This window comes from Peromyscus maniculatus, chromosome 13, assembly GCF_049852395.1.
Source record: "Peromyscus maniculatus bairdii isolate BWxNUB_F1_BW_parent chromosome 13, HU_Pman_BW_mat_3.1, whole genome shotgun sequence".
Lineage (NCBI taxonomy): Eukaryota > Metazoa > Chordata > Mammalia > Rodentia > Cricetidae > Peromyscus > Peromyscus maniculatus.
Genome location: NC_134864.1, coordinates 36,133,390 through 36,155,922, shown reverse-complemented (window position 1 = coordinate 36,155,922; position 22,533 = coordinate 36,133,390). Strand labels below are relative to the sequence as shown.

General features: G+C 44.1%; 2 protein-coding genes across 8 annotated transcripts in view; both read left to right on the top strand.

Moving 5' to 3' along the window:
* The first annotated feature begins 356 nt into the window (after positions 1 to 356).
* The window catches only part of Acsl3 (acyl-CoA synthetase long chain family member 3), a 55,730-nt gene continuing 33,553 nt past the window's right edge, over positions 357 to 22,533 (top strand). Inside the window, exons 1-2 of one of the 5 annotated variants that reach the window (XM_076549987.1) lie at positions 368 to 492; positions 20,211 to 20,327. The gene's annotated coding sequence lies outside the window, so the exon portion shown is untranslated. Of the gene's footprint in view, positions 493 to 6,480; positions 6,622 to 7,653; positions 7,786 to 20,210; positions 20,328 to 22,533 lie in introns of those variants that run through there. The other 4 variants (XM_076549986.1, XM_076549984.1, XM_016009868.3 and 1 more) reach the window with 4 other exon arrangements.
* On the top strand, positions 385 to 11,744 carry LOC102919225 (U3 small nucleolar RNA-associated protein 14 homolog B-like). 3 transcript variants are annotated; one of them, XM_076549983.1, is made up of 2 exons: positions 385 to 492; positions 8,822 to 11,397. In XM_076549983.1, the coding sequence occupies exon 2, from the start codon at positions 8,883 to 8,885 to the stop codon at positions 11,256 to 11,258; it is 2,376 nt and encodes a 791-aa protein (XP_076406098.1). In that variant the 5' UTR covers positions 385 to 492; positions 8,822 to 8,882; the 3' UTR covers positions 11,259 to 11,397. The 3 variants fall into 3 exon arrangements, with proteins under 3 accessions (XP_076406098.1, XP_042115985.1, XP_042115986.1); XM_042260051.2 differs by lacking the exon at positions 385 to 492 and adding an exon at positions 6,485 to 6,621 and having other exon boundaries at positions 8,822 to 11,744; XM_042260052.2 differs by lacking the exon at positions 385 to 492 and adding an exon at positions 7,647 to 7,785.

Below are 22,533 nucleotides of genomic sequence, written 5' to 3'. Positions count from 1 at the left end.
CCCCGTCCAGCCGGCGGCGGGCGGCTGGGCAGAATGACCTATAGTAACCTCGCCCCGCCCCCGGCCGCCAGCGCCGCGGCTCCTCCCCCCACCCCCCGGCCCGGCATCTGATAGGCCCAGCCCCGCACGCGCCACCGCCCGCGGGCCAATGGGCGGCGGCCTCTTTGCATATGCAACGAGCGCCGGCCGGGGCTGCGCGTCCTGGACTGCGGCTCAACAGACGCTGTTCAGCCGGCGCCCGGGGAGCGTCGCTGCGGTTGTGGCCGGGGCTGCTGCGGGCTGGGACGGAGAGGAGGCGGCGGCGGCGGCGGCGGCCGCGGCGGCGGAGCAGCGGGAGGCGGAGCAGGCGGCGGCGGCCGTTCGTCCTCCCGAACCTCGCAGTGCGGCCCCGGTCGCTCCGCCAGGGTCCTAAGGAGGTGGCGCTGGGGCGGGAACCGCTCCGGGGACCCCAAGCCAGGCCTGCCTGCCTGCGTGCGTGGGTCGGAGCCCACGGTGAGTGTGCGCAGCGCCCGTTGTGAGGAGACGGAGGGGCGGCGGGATGGCGGTGAGGCCTCCCCCCCTCGGCATGCACGCGGCCCGCCGGTGCCTGAGGAGGGGAGGGGGGGAACGGCCGGGCCGCGGCGGGGTCGGGCTCGGGTGGGGAAAGGGGTGGGTGGAGGAGGGTGAGGAGTAGTCGTGGGGCGCCCGCGCGGGGTCGGTCGGGGGAAACCGCCGGCGTGGAGCCCCCCGGCCGGGGGGCGCGGGAGGAAGGATGCACCGCGGCCTCCGCTGCGGGCGCCGGCGCGGGCGCGGGGGTGGGGTCGCCCCGCTCCACGCGGCCGCGCGGCGTCCGTGGGAGGAACCCGCGCCCAGCGGTCTCCCGACATCCAGGCCGGGGCTTGCTGCGGGCGGGGAGGCGGGGGAAAGCAGAAACTGCGGGTACGGGGAGGTGGGACATGCGTGGGGACCCCGCCTCTCTCTGGTTTACCCTCTGAAGTGGGTTTTAGTCTCCCACGAGTCAGTCATGCGATGCACACACCAGCAGCAGCACCTCCCCCCCGCCCCCCAGCAGCAGGGTCAGGTGTGATCGGGTGAAGGGGTTTCACAGATGAAGATCCCGCGGCAGTGCCCCGTCTGGTTCTAGAACAGGCAGGCAGGCACTCTGATCCTCTTCTCCGTAGATCCCCTCCGAGATAGGAAGGGCAGGATAATTCTTGGGAATTATCTAGAAGCTAGAGAGGGGGCCGGCTTTGTGGAAGTGGTGATAAAACTGATCAGAATGACAGAGCTGAGATTATTGATGAGCCTTAGCTAAACGCCCCACACCGAGTACTTGATGCACAGGTATGTTTACATTGTTAGTCCACCAGGACGGATGCCACTTCCCATTTTACAGCGAGTTCTCTCGCACCGTGTGGACACATTGACTTACTCCCCCAGATCTGAGCCAGCAGGAGAAACTGGAGCCTCAGGAGGGCCCGTCAGAATCCAGAGCACTTACTCTGATGATGGCTTCAGTAGCTTGCAGCTGTTGGCAGCACGAATGAACAGTTTTTCCACCGTGGCTTTGGGTCTGGGGGGGTGGGGTGGGGTTCTGCTGGGCTCTGCAGAGTTCGGCGTTGTTTTTCTTGGTGGCGGTAGCCAGTTTTGTATGTCCACGTTGGTTCTGGGAGTTGTTGAAGAAAGTGCTACTGAGTTGCCTGCCTCTAAAAGCACCACAGGAGAAGCGTATTTCAGAGAGGAAGTGTTGGGACGCTGGAGTCCGTTGCACAGACTTTGTGCTTTCTGGCTATCTTTCTGTGCAGTCCTCGTATGTAGAGATGAAGGCTGATTGTATTTTAAGTTCTGATTCGTCTGCCTGGATTGCAGTGACGTTAGCCATAGGAGAGAGTCACCAGGTGTCTTTGGAGCCCAGTTACTGGATTTGTAGGACATTTGTGCGGTGTGACTTAAAGCACAAGTATTCGGAGTCCAAGATGTCGTCCTCAAAGAAAGAAGGGCAAAGTGAAGGACATCAGGGGGAACACCACTGGCTCATTCCTGATTCAGTTAATTGCTCACCTGGAGCCTTCCCGGTTCTGTTAAGTCAGACACCTTGTCAGGTGCAGGGAAATACAACAGGGACAGAATTGATGTGATCCTGTGCCCTTAGGCAGGAATTAGACTCCAAGCCAATGATCTTGTAGATTTGGTGATTGCAAAGTTACATGCAATAAAGGTGAGGTATTGAGTGAGTGGAGATTATAACGAGGATTTTGATTTAGATAGAAGTCTGGGGAGCTGCCTTTTTAAAACTGATAGTGTGAGATTTTCCTAGATTTCAGCCTTGTGTTCTGAGGCTGTAATTAAATGTACATAGCACAATGGCTTGAACACTCTTTTGAGCAACTATAATTCTTTTTCTTTAAATATCTGTTTCCAACGGATTGTCATTTCGGCTCACGTTGCAAGATACCTGAGTGAGATAGGGAATGTTTCCAAGCATTTATTCTGCCTGCCTTTAGGGTGCTTAAAGTTTAAACATTTCTGTCGTACTTCAATTTTTCTCCTGATGAATAGTTCAGAAGCAAGAATCTTCTTTATGAGCTTTGGATCTGAAGGTATGATTTAGACAATTCTCCCAATGCCCATGCTAGGCCCAAAGTGACAGGCTTTTCTAATTTTCAATAAGCAGCATCATAACTTTCAAAAGTATTCACTGTAGTTTATATTCTGGGTAATTTAACATAATTTCAACTCCTAGCTAGATGTGGTGCCACACACCTTTTATCCCAGCACTTGGGAGGCAGAGGCATGTAGATCTGAGTTCAGTGCTAACCTGGTTTTACGTAGTCCACATAGTGAAACCCTATCTCCAAAAACCAACCAACCAAACACATATCAATTCTTAGGAAGCAAGAAAAACCAGGCATGAAGTGGGAAATATAAACTGTTAACTATATAAATATTTCAGTCAAGCATTTAAAACTGTCATGTGTTAGATTAGTTGAGCCTTTAAAGAGGTTATTTTGGTAAGTGGAAATTTCAAGAACGCAGAGGGAGATGTTAGATGTAAAGTTGTCATGGAATGGTAATAAATATATGAACTGCAAGGAGAAGGCACTGGTTCAGACTCAGGCAGCTGGAGGTCAGTGCCTGCGCTCTTCTTCTCTGAGCTGAGGCTTATTGGGAAAAAACTAGGTTTGGGATGTGAGAGAACATGTTTCTAGGTATAGAATTGTTCTGTTGGAGTTGCCTTTTCTTTAGGGTGCTGGGTTAGTATTCAGAAGTAGAATGGATTTAAGCCATTTGGGGACCTTCCGTTGGAGAGGTGATAGTTTCTGAAGCCATGTGCATGTCGGGCTGCCTGTGGAGCTCCCAGAAGAGCAGAAAGAGGCTTGTGTTAGTACTGACCAGAAGAGGCAGTTTGCAAAAGAGCTAGCAAGAGTGGCGGTACTGTGTGTTACTGTGACAAAAAAATATCTGCTCAAAGAAGGCAGGAAAGATTGCTTTTGGCTCATAGTTTCCAAGATGTCATTGTGTTTTAGTGGGAGCAGAGGGCTTGTTGAAAGAGCATTTCATATCAAGGTGGCCAGGGAATAGAGAAAGGGGGATAGAGGAAGGTTCTAGGGGAAGATAAACCCCCAAGGGTGTCCCCCCAATGATGCATGTCCTTCAAAGACACCTCCTAGTCATGTTGTGCTATGAATCCATCAAGGGTTAGTGGGTCAGTTAGGCTAGAGCTCTGTGATTTGATTATCTCTGGAAATGCCTTCTAGACCCTCTCCCTAACCAGAGGTATGCTTTACTAATCCTCTAGGTATTTATTAATCCAGATTAACCATCTCAATGCTGTGAGAAAATTGCCAGAAGTAATTTACCACTGCAGGGAGGCAGTTAGTACTGAGGAGTCTTCTCTCCTGGGAGAAGTTCTTGGTGACCCTTGTCACTGTGGCAGGATGGGTCAAGCCATAGGTGAGGAAACCAGACAAGTAGATAGTAAGTGTTTCCCAGAGTTTTTTTTTTTCCCCCTTCTGTTTTGAGACAGGTGGTTTGTTGGACAGCGTCTCTCTATGTAGTCCTGGCTGTCTTCCAGGCTGGTCTTGCTCCAGTGCACAGAGATCCTCCTGCCTCTGCCGAGCTGGGATTAAAAGCATGCACCACCATGCCCCACTACTAACAGTTTTATTTTTTTATTAAAAAAAAAAAAAAAAAAACCCTCGAGACAGGGTTTTTCTGTGTAGCCCTAGCTCTTCTGGAGCTCACTATGTAGACCCAGGCTAGCCCCAAACTTGGAGATCTCCCTGCCTCTGTCTCCTACGTGTATTAAAGGAATGCACCACCACTGCTTGGCCTGTTAATAGAGGTTTTGATCTTATACTTTAAAGGGAGGCTTGGTGGAGAGGGTGCTGTTGGATTATAGATGGTTACCTTATTTGAGTAAGTTGCCGGGGCATGGGAAGAATTGGTACCTTTGTCCTTATAATCAAGAGTACAAAAACTCTAGTAAATACTTTTCCTTTAAGGCTATCTTTTTGGTAATTTTTATTTTAATCAGTCTAGCTTTACTTTCTTTGTTTCTAGTTTTCAAAATGTTCTTAGTATTTTTCCATTTGTGCATATCTTAATTATTTCACAAAAGACTGTAGGAAAAATTCACAAAGAAACAACCTGTTTCTGCTGGCGGCGGTTGTGCGCACACCTTTAATCCTAGCACTCAGGAGGCAGAGGCAGGGGGATCTCTGAGATTTCCAGGCCAGCCTGGTCTACAGGATGAGTTCCAGGACACACTCCAAAGCTATAGAGAAACCCTATTTGGAAAAGCCAAAAAACAAACAAACAAACAAACAAAGAGAAACCGTTTCCCTTGAATGTTTCTTCTTTGTAAGTACTAGTCATTCTGCCAATTCTTGGCATTAGTACTTGCTTCTCGCAAGAATTTCCCTGTAAAGTGTAGTACTCCTTTCTTCCCCAGTGGTGGTTTGGTGGACAGAAGCATGAGTCTGGAATTGTGGATGCTTGGGTTTGAATCCTCTCACTTACTGGATGACTGTCCTGACAGCTTAGTTAACTTTTCTGGGCCTTGGTTTCTTTACTGAATGGTGATGATAATCGAACCTATTGTTGACTATTGTGAGAATGAGAATTTAAGTGTGTTTGCGGTATTGTTGACAATAAATATGAACCAATTTTATTTGTTTTTAGAGAATTCAGTTTACTGCTCAGCTCCGTCACCTTTTTGGTGTTTTGAGACAGTTTCTCTGTGTTGTCTTGGCTGTCATGGATCTCGCTCTGTAGACCAGGCTGGCCTTGAACAGAGATCCACCTGCCTCTGCCTCCCCAGTGCTGGGATTAAAGGTGTGTGCCACTGCCACCTGGCTTTGCCTTCTCTCTTGAAGTAGCATTAGCTTTTGTATCACAGTCACACCATAAGGAAGTGTCTTATTTTAGTGGAGTTTGAGATATTGTATGTAAGCAGAAAAGCATAAGTTGAGGAATATTGACTAGTTCTATTATTTAAAAAATTAATAACGTGTATGTTGTAGAATATTATTTTAAGATGTGTTACTTTTGTTTTTGTTGCATTTGTTTAACTCTGTGAAGCTGTGTTATTGTGCCTGTCTAAAACACATGATGGTCTAATAAAGAGCTGAATGGCCAATGGTGAGGCAGGAGAGAGAAATAAATAGGCTGGCAGAGAGAGAGAGAGAGAGAGAGAGAGAGAGAGAGAGAGAGAGAGAGAGAGAGAGAGAGAGAGAGAGAGAGAATAGAGGGAGAGAGAAAATAGAGGGAGAGAGAAAATAGAGGGAGAGAGAATAAATAGAGGGAGAAATCTGGGAGAAGGAGATGGAGGAGCAAGAGAAGAAGGAGGACGCCAGGGGCCAGCCACCCAGCTACACAGCAAGCCATGGAGTAAGAGTAAGATTTACAGAAGTGAACAGGAAAAGCCCAGAGCAAAAGGTAGATGGGATAATTTAAAGTTAAGAAAAGGTGGCTAGAAACTAAGCCAAACTAAGGCCAGACATTCATAATTAAGAACAAGCCTCCATGTGTGATTTACTTGGGAGGTGGGTGGCAAGCTCCCCCAAAAGACCAGAAAACAAACGGCGTGTGTATACATGATTATGCGTGCCTGTGTGCATGCCACAATACACACGTGAAGGTCAGAGGACAGCTTTGGCGTTGATTCTCTCCTGCCTTTGTGTGGGTTCTAGACAGCGAACTCTGGTTCCCCAGGCTTGGGTGGCAGGCAAGCCTTATTGGCTGAGCTGAATCACTGACTCCATGATTTTGTTCTCTTTTATTTAGCATTAGTTATTTTGGACTTGTGCTTTAATTTTCTTGGGAAAATTAAATTTTTGTGTGTAACACATTGCAAGCAGGCTGACATTGTGACATTCTCATTTCCTCAGGTAACAGGCATCTACTTTGATTAATTATAAGGCTTATGTCATATGACTGATAATAATTCAGGTGGCATTTCTCTCTTTTTATTTTGAAACAGGGTCTCACTGGTAACTCCAAGGTGACCTTGAACTTGCTGTGAGGCTCAGGTTGGCCTTGAATGTGAGATCCTTCTGCCTCAGCTTCTGAATGCCATATCATCAACTTTGAGTTGCTGAGTGGAGAAGGCACCATTGCCATCCCTGTATATAAAACTTGGTATGTAAATTGGAACTAGTCACTTCTTTCTCAGACTTTTGTTTTCTTTCTGAAAAAATGTTTGTTTTGTTTTGTTTTTGGTAGGGTGGGGGCAGGGGTTGTTTTTTTTTTTTTTTTTTTTTTGCTTTTATTTTCTTCTAAATGAAACCCCATACTATCAGCCTTGACCTTAAAGTCTCAGTCTCCCAGGTGCTAGGATTACAGACATGTAATACCGTGTCTCTTAGCTTTCCATTTCAGGTTTTTTTTTTTTTTTTTAAAGATTCATTCATTTATTATGTATAGTATTATGCATGTTTGCCTGCAGGCCAGAAGATGGCACCAGATCTCATTATGGATGGTTGTGAGCCACCATGTGGTTGCTGGGAATTGAACTCAGGACCTCTGGAAGAGCAGTCAGTGCTCTTAACCTCTGAGCCATCTCTCCAGCCCCCTTTCAGTTTTTGTAATATGACAGTTTAAATTCTTTTTTTTTTTTTTAAATGCATCACTGAATGAAATTTTTTTTTTAAGATTTATTTATTTATTATGTATACAGAAGAGGGTGCCAAATCTCATTACAGATGTTTGTGAGCCACCATGTGGTTGCTGGGACTTGAACTCAGGACCTCTGGAGGAGCAGTCGGCGCTCTTAACCTCTGAGCCATCTCTCCAGCCCGACAGTTTAAATTCTTACTTCACAGGGTTATGCGGGTCGGGGAAGAAAACAGTAGTTGAGGAGACACAGCTGAGTGCTTGCTGCTTCCCTTACCTCTGCCTTTCTCCTGTTTTAATTTGCTTTTTCCTTTCTTCTTCTCCTGTCTCCGTGTTTTTGTGTTTTTTTTTTTTTTTTTTTTTTTTTTTTTTTTTTTTTTAATTACATAGTAACAAGCATTCTGAATCTTGCAGGTTAACAAACTTATATAAAGTACTTTTTTTTTTAAGATTTATTTATTTATTATGTATACAGTGTTCTGTCTGCATGTATGCCTGCAGGCCAGAAGAGGGCACCGGATCTCATTACAGATGGCTGTGAGCCACCATGTGGTTGCTGGGAATTGAACGCAGGACCTTTGGAAGAGCAGCCAGTGCCCTTAACCACTGAGCCATCTCTCCAGCCCAAAGTCTACATTTTAAAGGGGATTGATTGGAAGTGTTCCTTAAGTTTTTGCAAGCTCCATGAAGGTAATATAAGGCATGGTAAAGGCCAAGTGAGAAGAATGTGGACAAGGAGCTCCTGTTTGGTCAGAGTAGCCAGGGAAGGGTCAGCTAAGGAAATGAAGTGAGCCTTGAGGTGGGTTGGAAGTAGACAGAAGTTTAAGGAAGGTGCTCACAGTGGATGTTGAGGGGTAGTGGGGTTTGGAAGAGCGCATTGTCAGCCAACATTGAGGGTCAGCTGTTGAGGACTAAGGAGAGGAGAGTACATCCTTTGGGGGAGGCGTGGAGCAGAGGTTTGAGAGACAGATCCAGTTAAGATCCTGCATGCATTTCATTCAGTGAATCCACTCAGAGTAATTGTCAGATGAACTAAAGTTGGATGAATTCTGGGTATAGCAAGTGAAGAAGGTGGGGTGGTCTTTTCACTTGTTCTGTCCAGGAAGTGTCTTGAGAAGCTGGTCTTGAGTTGGTTGCCATGGTGCCACTAGGACTGGAGATGGAGCTTTGTCCACAACCTTTGGCCTTCCCATTGGACTTCGTTTCCTGTCTGATCTTCTCTTGCCATAAAGTCTTTTTCCATCATGGCTCTTTATCTTCACTTCCCCTTTCCTTTTCCTTGGCTTGAGATTTTTCTTATCTGTGCCATAATTTTTAGGTGTCCATGTACACACACACACACGCACACACACACACACACACACACACACACACACACACACACACACACTCATGAGAGAGACAGACACAGAGACTGAGTCTTTTTTTTTTTTTTTTTTTTCTTTTCCTGAGACAAAGTTTGGTTATATAGAGACAAGGTTTCTCTATATAACAGTCCTGGCTGTCCTGGAACTCATTTTGTAGACCAGGCTAGCCTCGAACTCCCGAGGGCTGGGATCAAAGGCGTGTGCTGCTGCCGCCGCCACCACCACCACCACCACCTGGAGAGACTGAGTCGTATGTAGCCTAGGCTGTCCTTGTATGTCACCATCCTGGCTGGCCTGTAAATTTTATGTTGACTACATGGAAATTGCTGGGGTATTTATATGGGTCTTTTCTTCTTTAGACATCTCAGTAACTAAGATTCTCAGAACACATCTGTATCAGAGACAGTGGGCAGTAAATAGATGGAGCCAAAGAGGAGTCAGACCGGACGCTTCTTCAAGAGCTCCCAGCCTGCTAAGAGAAAGCAGGCTGCTACCATGAACGTGACCAAGAAGGTGGCAGAGCTCCTGCCTTTGAGCCACCAGGACGAACTAGTGGAGTTGCCAGACCACTACCCATTGAGTACAAGTGAAGATGAGGGGGGCAGTGATGGAGAGAGAAAATGTCAAAAGCTTCTGGAAGCAGTCAGTTCCCTTGGCGGAAAGAAGAGTTGGAAATTGGCAGAGAGATCGGAGGCTAGTCTGATGGTGTCCGAGTTCAATGTCACTTCTGAAGGGTCAGGTGAAAAGCTGGTTCTTTCAGATTTGCTGGAGTCTGCTACAGCATTATCTCCGTTGGCTGCTGTGAAAAAGCAATTGCTTAGGGCCAGGTCAAAGACTCTTGCAGTACCCCTTGACAAAAAAGAGGCTGACCAGATCCTCAGGGAAGCAGCATTCAGCAAAACCTCACAGATGCTCTCCAAGTGGGATCCCGTTGTTCTGAAGAACCGGCAAGCAGAACAGCTGGTTTTTCCTATGGAGAAGGAGCCGCCAGCTGTTGCTCCCATTGAACATGTATTCACTGACTGGAAAACAAGAACTCCCCTGGAGCAAGAAGTTTTCAACCTCCTTCACAAGAACAAGCAGCCAGTGACAGACCCTTTATTGACTCCCATGGAAAAAGCCTCCCTTAAAGCCATGAGCCTGGAAGAAGCGAAAATACACCGAGCAGAGCTCCAGAGGACGCGGGCTCTGCAGTCCTACTATGAGGCCCGAGCTCGAAGAGAGAAGAAAATCAAAAGTAAGAAGTATCACAAGTTTATAAAGAAAGGCAAAACCAAGAAAGCCTTGAAAGAGTTTGAGCAGCTATGGAAGGACTGCCCAAGTGCTGCATTGCAAGAACTGGGAAAAATGGAAGAGGCCAGAATGATGGAGCGCATGAGTCTGAAGCACCAGGGCGGTGGGAAATGGGCCAGGTCAAAGGCAATTAGGGCCAGATATGACCTGGAGTCCCGCAAAGCTATGCAGGAACAATTGGCGAAGAACAGAGAACTGACACAGAAACTCCAGGTAGTTTCGGAGAGGGAGGAGAAGGAGGAGGAAGAGGAGGAGGAATGCACCAAAGAGGGAGTAATCCCTGCCTCTGATGGAATGAACGACCTACAGATAGATGCAGCTGGTCGAAATCCCTGGATGCTCAGGAGTTGCAACAGCCATGCAACAAGGGGTGAGATCAAGACCGACCCTGGACAGCTGCCCGAACTGGTGGCCGATGGGGCTTCTGAAAGTGAGAGAGATGAGAAACCAGTGGCTGAAGAGCTTCTGGTGAAGGAAAAAGTCTTTCAAGAAAGAGTTGAGCCCAACAACGCTAAGCCAGTGGGTGGCCAGGAAACGGAAGACTCTGATGGCCAGGAGGTATTATCTGAATCGAGGGTATTGCTTCAGAAACTCCACAAGGAAAACCATCAATCTGAGCAGCAAAAAGGGAGTTCAGTGGGAACTGCTCTCCAGACCCAGAGAGAGGAACTTGCTCTGGAGGAGAGCCTGATGCTTCAAAGGCTAGAGAGAGCACCTGTTCTGGAAGAACAAGGAGAGTTGAGCAAAGAGGGACATTATCCAAAAAAGGGGCTTCCCAGACCTATGGTAAAAGGAGAGGGGAAGGAGAGGAACCCACCCAGTATACCTGATGCCTCCAGAAAGAAGAGAAAAAAGGAACCAATGATTGATCTACAGAATCTCCTAACTACTAGACCTTCTGTGAAGTCTTTGGCAGTGCCCACAGTAGAGGAGTTAGAAGATGAAGTGGAGACAGACCACAAGCAGATAATAAAGGAAGCATTTGCTGGGGATGATGTCATCAGAGAATTCTTAAAAGAGAAAAGGGAAGCTGTAGAGGCGAGTAAACCAAAGGATGTGGACCTGACATTGCCTGGATGGGGTGAGTGGGTTGGTATAGGTCTGAAGCCCAGTGCCAAGAAAAGACGCCGTTTTCTCATTAAAGCTCCTGAAAGTGCTCCAAGAAAAGACAAGAATTTGCCAAATGTGATTATCAATGAGAAGCGCAACATCCATGCAGCAGCTCATCAGGTGCGGGCTGTTCCGCACCCATTCACCCATCACCAGCAATTTGAAAGGACCATCCAGAACCCTATTGGGTGCACATGGAACACCCAGAGGGCCTTTCAAAAGCTGACAGTTCCCAAGGTTAGCACCAAACTAGGCCATATTATTAAGCCCCTAAAGGCAGAAAATGTGGGCTACTGCTCCTCCTCAAGGTCCGACCTTTCTGTCCTACAGAGCAATCGGAAGCAGCTCTCCAAAAGGCAGCAAAAACAGCTGAAGAAAAGCTCTGCAGATTGAGCTGCCGGGAGACTAGAATCTTTGTTCCTGGGACTAGGAACCTTGAGTGTTTCTCTTGGTTGCTTCATGGTGCTTCAGGGGTATTTCCTAAATTGACAGAACACTTTGTAGTTAAACCACATTATAGAAATAAGACATTTTGTCTAGTAAAGAGCTTCCATCCCATTTTGAGATAAGTGATAAAGACAGAAATGATTCATTCATGGGAAAAATGACTACCATAAGTTAGAGTACCTATGTGTAGTACCTATCCTAGGATTAAAGAGGGATCACTGAGTGGACAGAGAAATTCAGGCTGGGATAAGGGAGAGGAAGTATGAGCAGCAAAGAGTGCTCAATTAGTTCAGATATTAAGTTAATAGCTTCTAATGTGGCTTATACATGTAATCCAGCATTCTGAGAGGCTGAGGCAGAAGAATTATTTACTTGAGTGAGAACTTGGCTTACAAAACAACCCCGAAAGTATTTTAGGAAGAGTTAATAGACAAAAATTAACACATTTAGAGATTTGGAGAACACAATGAGAATAGATAGAGGTGACTAGAGTTTATTTAAGAATAAAGTGTAACAGAATTGGGAGGATTGAAAAGTCAGTTGTGGAGGGCCTTAAATGCTTTGCAGAGGAATTTGGGATTACATTTTATTTCTTTTCTCTTAGGCAATGTAGAGCAAGTAGGATTTGTATAGGGGATAGATGTGGTGACCTTTATGTTAAAGGAATGTGGGTGCCAAGCTGGCAGTGTGCATGCAGGATTTACTGATGGGGATGAGAGTTAAAGACCTCAGCTGTAGAAGTTAGAGTGAGCATGGGCAGGAGGGTGGATGATAGGAAGTGGAACAATCACTTGGCAAGAGATCTGGAGAATAAAGGGCAAAGGGAATTTTACTACATGCTTTGAAGTTTTGAGAGGGTTTTGGACCTGGGAGGATTTAGCTTTCCATTTATTTATTTTTGGAAAGATGAAAGGTGGAGTGATAAGTGTGAAGTGAAGCTGAGCATAATGGGATAGTCCTTTCAATCCCAGCACTTGGGAGCAGGCAGAAGCAGAAATGGATAGCTGCAAGTTCAAGGCCGGGAGGGTCTACATAGTTCCAGGTAAGGATCTCATCGTTAGGGATCTTTTAGTAAGTGATGGCTAGAGTGGGCAGTGAGGGAGTGGCAAAGCTGGGTTTAGAGCTTTATAGACTGGCAAGAACCACTCAGTAAGACACATGAAATGACTTCCTCTAGTTAGCCCCCACTAAGGCATTGTCTGGAGAGGCTTCAGCTAAATTAGGTCCCAAAATGTGTGACATTGACCAGGGTTAACTACAGCTATCTCCTTGAGGATAGGAATAGAGACTCTTGAGGGGGAGGTCATGTTTTGGCACTTGGTGCTCAAGACTTTTTCCCTCAAGAACATGGCTGCCAAGAATCCATCTGTGAGTCTTTGGGACCAGATCAATGGGACAAGTGAGGCTAGAAAGGGATGGTGTTCAGAGTGGGGGTCGTGGAGAGCAGATCAATGGATGAAGGGCTTTGAGGTATTCAGCCCATTGTAACTATTCATTTTTAAAATATTGAATTAGTTTTCTGTTGATGGGGATCTTGTTCTTGGGATCCACAAATCAAACTCTTTTGGGTCCCTGCTTTTTACTTCTTTAATTTGAGTCACTTCAATAAGGCAGTGCTCTGTAGGGTATTTATATATTTTATATTTTATATATTATATATATTTATTATATTTTATAATTATATATATAAAAATAAAAGGATTATAGGAAAAGTCATTTAAATTACTAAATTTTGTTTTTTCTTCTCCCACTAATTGGGCCTCAAACCTTGGCCTCAGCCAGTCTAGGCAAGTGCTCTACCACTGAGCTACATCCTCAGTTTTGTTTCTTTTTCTTTTTTGGAGAGGGTCTTAATCTGCATCTTAGACTGGCTTTGACCTTGATGTGTAGCCCAGGCTGGCAGGCTGGCCTTGAGCTCTATCCTGCCTCCCCAGGAAACCTCTGGGATTAATAATCTATTTCTATGATACTGGGATTGAACTCATGGCCTATGTATGCTATTTATGAGCTCTGTTGATGAGCTATATCTGCAGCTGCCTCCCTACATTTAGAACTAGATCTCCCCGACCCCCCACCCAGGGAACCCCCCCTCTCCCTTTTTTCTGTTTTTGGTTTTTCGAGACAGGGTTTCTCTGTGTAACAGTAGTGACTGGCCTGGAACTCACTCTGTAAACCAGGCTGGCCTCAAACTCTCAGAGATCCGCCTGCCTCTGCCTCCCAAGTGCTGGGATTAAAGTCGTGGTTCACTACTGCCTGGCTCCTTTATTTTTAAGACAGGGTCTCATTAAGATACCCAGGCCAGGATTGAGCTCATTATGTAGTTGAGGTAGTCCTTGAATTTAGAATCTTACAGCCTAAGCTTCCTGAGTAGCCAGGCTTATAGGCATGTATCACTGTGCCCAGTAACTCATTATTCAACATCTCTAATTCACCCATGTGTTTGTTTTTCCATGCCTGCCTGCCTGCCCATCTATCCATTCGTTCATCCACCCACCCACTCACTCATCCATGTGATTTGTGTTTCACCAGGTTCTGTGATGGTGGCCACTAGGGATGGAATAATGAGTAAGAGACATTGTTCCTTCATGCATAGAGAAGAAGATGGATATTAAACAGTTTTATAAACAATCATTTAATTATATAGCATAACAGGTACTGCTAAGGCAAATGTAGAAGGTGGTGAGAGTGGAAAACTCGGATGAAGTGGTGTTGCCCAAATCCAGTAGGAGAGGGAGGGATAGTAGTGGGGAGGTAGGGCAGAGTGGGCAGTATACTAGGCCAGAGACTTGGCACTGGGGATAGTACCCAAGGCCCCCAGAGGGTGAGTATTTTGTGGAGACTCTCTAAGATAAAACTGGGCCTGAAGTATAAGGCATCAGATAAGAGAAATATGAACTGAGAGTAGGCTGGGAAAGTTAGGGAACGTGGAGATTGTTCTGCGCCAACTGACCAGCAATGTCTGTCTCAAGTCAGTTTACTCTTTTGATCTCACTACAAAAAGGTTAGTTTTATTACTACAAGACATGGAAGGAAGGGTTGGGGACTTAGCTCAGTAGTAGAGCGCTTCTGGGTTCGGTCCTCAGCTCTGGGGGAAAAAAAAAGATACGGAAGGAGCTAACATTTTTCTTCCTGTGGTTCACATATGATTAGAAATGTTAGAATTTACCAGTCTTTTTTTTTTTTTTAAAGTAAAAGTATCTATAAAAGCTTAACTGTTATGCCTAATTATAATTTATTATGTTAGTTTTGGGATTACTCACTTATTGAGGCCATTGGGAAACTTTCAGCCAGACTACATAAAATTAAAAATTCTATAGAATTGTATGTTTTGCTTTTTTTTTTTTAAATGTATTCAGGCTGTCTTCAAACTCAGTCTCAAAATCTGCCTGCTTGTGCTACCATACCTGGTTCGAGTTGTTTGTTTTAAGCAAGGTCCCACTATGTAGCCCTGGTTGGACTAAAACTCGTTATGAACACCAGGCTGGATTTGAACTTAATAGCTATTCTTCTGCTTCAGTCTCTCCCTCCCCTTTTCCTTCCTTATTACAAGGTCTCTCTGTGTAACCCTGGCTGTCCTGGAACTTGCTTTATCAACCAGACTAGCCTAGAGCTCACAGAGATCCTCTTGCCTCTGCCTCTTAAATGCTGGGATCATTATGAGCCACATTTCAAGTTGTATGTTTAGAACAAAAATATTTCAAGTTAGTGTTAGATTTTCCAGGTTCTATTTAGTTTCTTGTTTAAAAAAAGTCGTAAATTGGCTTAATGTTGTGATTTTTAGTATATAAAATTTGTTCCTGTCTGAATGTGTAGAAATCATTATGTATGTATTTCTTTAGGATTTTCCTTGGTTATAACAATATATGTTCTATATGAAAAACAAAATATATAAAAGCATAAAGATAAAATGTTAACTAACAGTCAGTATTAATTTTGCATCTTAAATATAGCCACTGCTGATATTTTGGTGTTTTTTGTTAACAAGTGATACTATATTGTGTATATTTAGTATTCAGCCTACTTTTCCTTGTCATTATATCACAAGCAATTACTGTGTTAATAGATGTTTGAAATATATTTTAGTGGCTATATAATAATCTAGTGAATGTACATGTCATAGTGTGTTTGACAATTCCCAGTTATTGTGTGTTTGCTTATTTCTTTTTGAATGCCTGTTACAAATGACTAATGGAAAGCTTGAAATGTTTTCTTTATTAAAGATTTCTAGAAGTGAAAATACTGGGTAAAGGATATGAAAAACTCGAGTGCTCTTAATAAAAATCACAAACTTGCTTCCAAGTGGTGGTGCTTCATTCTTGTGGCCTCATCATGAGGGTGACTTAGTTTTATTGGTGCTTGCATTTGAGTACCCAAAGCCAGAAGAAAGACTTTTTTTTTTTTTGAGACAGGGTCTCTATTATGTAACTATCCACAAACAACTTGGCCTCTTGAGTATTTGGTTAAACTAGATGTTCTGATTTAAATAGTCACCATACTTAACCATTATCTGTATTCTACTGAAAGATTTGAAGAACAGTACTACTCAGGTGACAACATAAACCCTTTAACGATTTACTGGTTGTTGAGTGAGTTGATAGAGAATCCAGGTAACCAGATTTTTTATCCCCTTGCTTTTCTTTGAAATTTCTAACCTGTTTTTCGGAAGCAAAGACATAAGATTCCTTACTGTGTTTTCTGTGATGTTTCTTGTTTTTCCTCTTTTGGAAATAAGTTCATAAAGTGACAAAAACAAAAAAGTAAAACTAAAAACAGACAGCTGGAAGCCTGGACAGTCATCAAAAGTTCCTTTGTAAAGTTGGGCATCTGTCTTCAGCCCACAGGCCTAGAGTCTCAGTCACTTCTCTCTGTGTCCTGTGCCTGGCAGTTTCCTCTGCAAAGCAGGAACCTCTGAAGGACCATTTCGCCAAGCAAAGTTCAGTGGTCAGCTTCCTATGAGTCCTGCATGTCCAGTCAATACATCATTTGTCAAGCAGTCCAGGCAAGAACAGTTTTTTGCCCAAATGTCTGTTTTTTCCAAGAAGAAGATAAACTCCATATAGAGTGTCTTTGATGTCCATCTTCTCTGAAGTAAATCGGTGCTACAGACATGTCTCAATGTCCAGAAAGTCTAAATTTTTAAATGCCATATTCTGTAGGTCTTTGAAGTGTTTGAAGATTACCTACCTAATTGAATTATATCTATGTATACCTAGAAAAATTATCAGGACTATAAGTTTGACTATTGTAGAAGACTCATTAATCTGTATTTTTAATTATCCATTATAATCTAAATGAGTTATATAAACATAATACCTCAAACTAGAGTAGAAATATATATATATATATATATGTATGTAGTGTAACAAAATTAAGTTTAAACTTGTATCAATAAACTAAAATCCATAGCAATGTAAAACATTTCTAAACAAGTTATTGCTCTTTAAAAGGTTCATTAACCTGTCCTTTTATCCTATCATATCTATACTATCTCCTTTTTTTCTTTAGAAAGAGATCGTATTTATAATCAACCTGTTTTAAATAAAAATATTGGTTTTCCTCTGTCCCACACCAGAGGGCTCTTGATATGGGACAGAAGAATATCTCAACCTTTTGTTTTTACCAGTATGCTTGGATTTAGAGAAGGAGTGAGCCAGTTCCATCTCCAAAGCCAGCTTGGTATATTTGGGAATTTGGGTGTGGCTTCTCATACTACTTCCTGCTGGATGAGGGCACTATATTCTTATGGGGACACAGAAAATTTTAGGATTATGGAGTAGTCGGTGAGGCTGTATTGTCTGAGCCATTTGCCTTGAAACGGTTCTGGATGTTGGATCATCTGGGCCATGGTGTCATTGGAGACCTTTCACTCGGTCTTGGCTGGTCAAACCTGATGTATCTTAATCTGGAACAAATCTGTGGAAACAGGCAGAGCCTCCTTTCCAAAGCAACATATCCTTAGATCTGAATTTTGAAGTCAAAATACCATATATACTGATTTAACTGAACAGCCTTTACAAATCAAATGTCTTTCTGCAGTTAAAACTCCCAAAGACAACACAATCCAGATTCTCTGTTTGATATCCATTTTATGTGGCTTTTAAAAAATACTTTACATTCTCTTTAAAGACTTTATTTTTTAAAACTATTTGTTTATATAACTGCATATATTACTTTTTTTTCTCTCTTCCAAGCCTATGTACATTTTTACACACACTAAACCGTTTAGAGGTTTATCCCATCTGAATCTGTCTTATTGTGAATCTGTTGCTTTGAACTGCATCATTCTCTGTCCACCTCAGCTTGTCAACATGGTGGAACTACGTTTACTGCCAGCTCTGGGTCTGGGAGCCATGTTTACCATCAACTCTCAGGAGCAGTGGGTCTCTGTTTCTATCAAAGCAGTGTGTAGCCCAGAAACCTTTTTTTTTGGGGGGGGAGGGGGGCTCTGTACTAGCAAAGCCTAAATCTGCCATGCATTCCCGCCATGCTGTAGGTCAAGCCCTCATACCACAAACCCGACATAGATTAGCTCAAGCCTGCAGGCTGTGGCTAACTTAGAGAACTAGGAAGCTGTTTTTAGCTCCGTTTAAAAACTTCTTCCTGCCTGGGCTCACAGCTGCTCAGACCCAAATAAACATATAGAGGCTTATATTAATTATGAACTGTATGGCCTAATGGCTCAGGCTTCTTGCTAGCTTGTGGGAGCCTGTTCTCAGGCTCCTCGTGGCTTTACCCAGTAGGTCCCCATAGAGAGGATGATTGGACCATGGGGCCTGAGTGCAGGTATCTGAGATGGTCACTTGGCTGTGCTGGGGGGAGGTCTTTAGTTCCACCCCTTGGCATCTCTATAAATACCATGGGGCAGAGACAGTCAGGGCCCTCTCAAGGCTATCCTTTATTTTCTGTTTATCTCCATAATCTAAATCCTTCTGTCTAATACTTCTGTTGCTCGCATTCAAAAAAACTCTGGGGAACTGTGGAGTTGGTGGGTAAATGCCCTGCACTAGCTAGATCTTACATCTTAAATTAACCCATTTCTATAAATCTATACCTTGCCACGGGGCTTGTGGCTTATCAGTATCTTTACATCTTGCTTCTCATGGCAGCTGCTGGCAGCGTCTCCTGACTCAGCCTTCCTGTTCCCAGAATTCTCCTCTCTGCTTGTCCCTCCTATACTTTCTGCCTGGCTACTGACTAATCAGCACTTAATCAATCAGAGCAACACATTTACAGCATACAGAGCGATGTCCACAGCAGCACTGGGATTCATGTGTCAGGGGAGGAGAAAAGTAGGATTTGTAAATTCTCAGTATCAATGACTGTACCCTGTCCATTTGTGTGTGAGAGGGAGCCTTCAGCAGCCCTCTCCAGTGCTGGACCTCACAAGGGCTCAGGTGTGCACTCACCACAGAGTAGCGTGTCTAGTCCTCAGCAGATGTGTCAACATTAGCTAATGATTACTTTATGGCTAAAATATTTTCTCTTTTGTTTCAAATTGGAACTAAACGAGTAGAGAAGATAGCTCTTTGAAGGGGATGGAGTGAATACAAGTGACCCAGTGGTGTTAAAGTGATGCTGATGTTAAGTCATGAGGTCTACCCTCCAGGATGTTCTGGCAGTAGAAGTGGGTGGAAGAGACCCAGGAAAGGGTTAGGGAGGAATCCACTGAAGGATGCAGAAGAGGGACGAGTACAGACTAGAGAGGCACAGCGGTACCATGGCGGTGGAACGATCACACGTAGGGAGTTGGGAATTTGAGAAGGGAGCACTTGGGCTACAGAGATGAACTGAGTCAGGCCAGGAGAGGACCTGGAGAGGTCAAAGGAAATGCAGGAACTGATGACATCAGGGAAGGATGGAGGAGACTGCTGGAATTGGGCTGCTTACGAGTAAAAAACCGGTTTTGAAAATTTGTGTTTAAGCAATTCTAATATTAAATAATTTTTTTTAAAAAAATAACAAACATTAAAGTCTTGTGTGTGTGTGTGTGTGTTTGTGTGTGTGTGTGCGCGCGTGCATACTCGTGTGGGTGTGTATGCCATCGCCCTCTTGTGGAAGTCACAGGGCAGTTTATCGGGGTTGGTTCTTCCCTCTGCCCTGCTAGTCCCGAGTTAGAGCTTGGGTTGACAGGTACTTAGTAGCAAGTACTTTTACCACTAAGCCATCTCTGGCCTAAATGTGTGTGTATATATATATATTTGGTTTTGTTTGTTGAGACAGGGTTTCCTCTGTGTAGCTCTGGCTGTCCTGGAACTCACTTTGTAGACCAGGCTGGCCTTGAACTCACGGGGAGATCCATCTTCCTCTGCCTGCTGGGATTAAAGGCCTGCACCACTCCCCCACTCCCCAACCCCCAGCTTGGCCTAAACATTTCTCACGTCTAAGGAAAGTGCTTAACAGCCTTAACAGGTATCAGTGTACATGTCAGGCCTGTGTAGAGTTTTCTTTTCCTGAAGGTCAGGTTTGTAGTTTTCCTTAGAATTTGAAAGGTTAAACAGGTGACAGCCCAGATGGGCAGGCCTGTCTAATGCTCTGGGCTTATTATGTAGATCTGATCTTTCAAGTATCGAGATAAAAAGAAAAACATACTTGCTATTTTCCTAAGGTGTTTTTTTTTTTTTTTAGTGAGAAATGTTTGTATTGACATTTGTTGTTTTAATTATGAGTATTCACTACACAGCTACCTATTGCCCTTTAAAAATTATCTTGGTTCTAAAATGATTTTATAGGCATAGGACATGTGGGCCAGCTTCCTTTCTTCCTCTTTCTCTCCCCAATTCGCACCCTAGCTTTGCATACAGCAAATTTTAATTATCTGTATTAATGTTTCGAAGGATGTTTATTTTTTGGCTAAATTATGAAATTTCCTTTTTTCTTTTTCTTTTTTCTCTGAGACAGGGTTTCTCTGTCATAGCAGTTCTGGCTGTCCTGGAACTCCGTCGACTAGGCTGGCCTGGAACTTGGAGATCTGTGCGCCACCACTTCCTGGCTTGAAATCTTCCTTTCAAGCACAAGGTTCATTATTTGTTTTTTATTTTACACAGTTTGCTTTTATTCAGACTGTATTACCACAATGCTGGCTTTGTTACCATAAAACTAAACATAAGACTAGAAAGTCCTCTTGTTCCTGTGGACTTGATCGCTGGGCTGGGTTTCCACTGTTTGAGGCAGGAGAGTGTGGCCAAGTTTCTTCTAAAATGAAGCAGGAAGTTTTAGTTTAACAGAAAACCAGAATGATCCAGGGTGAATTAATCTAGCATTACATGTACACGCACATCAAAACAGGATCTCACCATGTAACCCAGGTTGGTCCCTCTTGCCACAGTCATCATACCTGGTTCCTAGAGGTGTTTTAGAGGTGTTTTTGATGTCTTTCTTTCTTTCTTTCTTTCTTTCTTTCTTTCTTTCTTTCTTTCTTTCTTTCTTTCTTTCTTTCTTTCTTTCTTTCTTTCTCTCTCTCTCTCTCTCTCTCTCTCTCTCTCTCTCTCTTCTTTCTTTCTATCCTTTCTTTTTTGGTTTTTCGAGACAGGGTTTCTCTGCGTAGCTTTGCGCCTTTCCTGGAGCTCACTCTGTAGCCCAGGCTGGCCTTGAACTCACAGAGATCCGCCTGGCTCTGTCTCCCCAGTGCTGGGATTAAAGGCGTGGGCCACCACTGCCCGGCTTGATTTCTTTTTTCTTTTCTTTTTTCTTTTGTCATTCTGAAATAGTCTCATGCATTTGAGTAAGAACTCAGTCACTGAGCTACTGTAACCCGAGTCTGAAGTGTAGGTAATTTTAATGTAAACAGATGAAATTGTCTTACTGATAGGGACAATAATATGTGGAATATTTATTTTTTATGTGGTCACCGTTAGTATTTCCCTAAGTCTTTTTTTTTTTTTTTAACTATATCATATAACATTGTATATTGGGAGACTGTTGTAGAATTTGTATTCATCATTCATTCAAAGTAACCATGACATGAGCATTGAAGCCTGAGGCTTTTAGACACTTACACAGTAAAGCTGTTTAGTTTGTATATTATTTTCTAGGCATGGAAACAAAACCAATATGCTGGGATGGGGATATGGGGGAGGGAGTGACTGCTGGGGCTGAGATAAGGTCTGGGATGTAGACCAGAGCAGTCCAAGTGTAAGTAGAAGGAGATTAGAGTGGTAGATGGATACAGACGAGCTTGAACTCTGAGGCCGCAGCGGGGTTCAATCTGCAAACCTGGTTCCTCGTCATTCTAGTTTTATGACCATTACAATTTACACAGTGACCCAGCTGTTGCTGCTGCTTCCTTTTTGAGACAAGAGTTTGCTCTGTAGTGTAGGCTGCGGCTGGAATGTGCACCTGGCTCTCCTGTGGCTTCCTGAGTGCTGGGATTATGGGCATGTGCCACAATACTGGACCTGAAGAGATCTTTAATTTTTATTTTTTATTTATTTTTTAGTGTGTGTATTATCCCCCCCCCCCCAACCCAGGGCCTTGCACTTGCTAGGCAAGCGCTCTACTACTGAGCTAAATCCCCAACCCCCTGTTTTTTGGTTTTTCAAGACAGGGTTTCTCTGTAGTTTTCAAGTCTGTCCTGGAACTCACTTTGTGGACCAGGCTGGCCTTGAACTCACAGAGATCCAGCCTGTCTGCCTCCCAGTGCTGGGATTAAAGGCGTGTGCCACCACCGCCAGCGTGTGTGTGTGTGTGTGTGTGTGTGTGTGTGTGTGTGTGTGTGTATTTGTGTTTGTTTCTCTGTGGTGTAAGTGCCTGTGTTTCTCTGTATGGATGAGTGTAAGCACAGCCTGGCTTGTAAACAAGGATGACCTTGGACCTCTTGGACCTCTGAGTCTAGTTTGGGAATATATGAGACCCTGTCTCAAAAACCTTCACATAAAGACAACAATCACCCCAAAATTTGAGCTACTGCAGCTTTTACTCACAACAAACAAGCATTTAAAATCACATCAAGAATAGCAGTTAGATACTTTATTCCTTTTTTTTTTGTTTTTGTTTTTTTCTCTGAGACAGGGTTTCTCTGTGTAGTTTTGGTGCCTGTCCTGGATCTCACTCTGTAGACCAGGCAGGCCTTGAACTCAGAGATCCTCCTGGCTTTGCCTCCTGAGTGCTGGGATTAAAGGCGTGTGCTGCCCCTGCCAGGCTTTCCTCTTATATATTTAAAAACTAAACATATCCAATGAGCTGTCTTCTGTAGGACAGGCTGACCTTACTTATTCATGTATTT

What these genes read in the sequence shown, in the direction of transcription:
- LOC102919225 (XM_042260051.2), top strand. Translation starts at nt 8,883, where the DNA reads ATGGAGCCAAAGAGGAGTCAGACCGGACGCTTCTTCAAGAGCTCCCAG.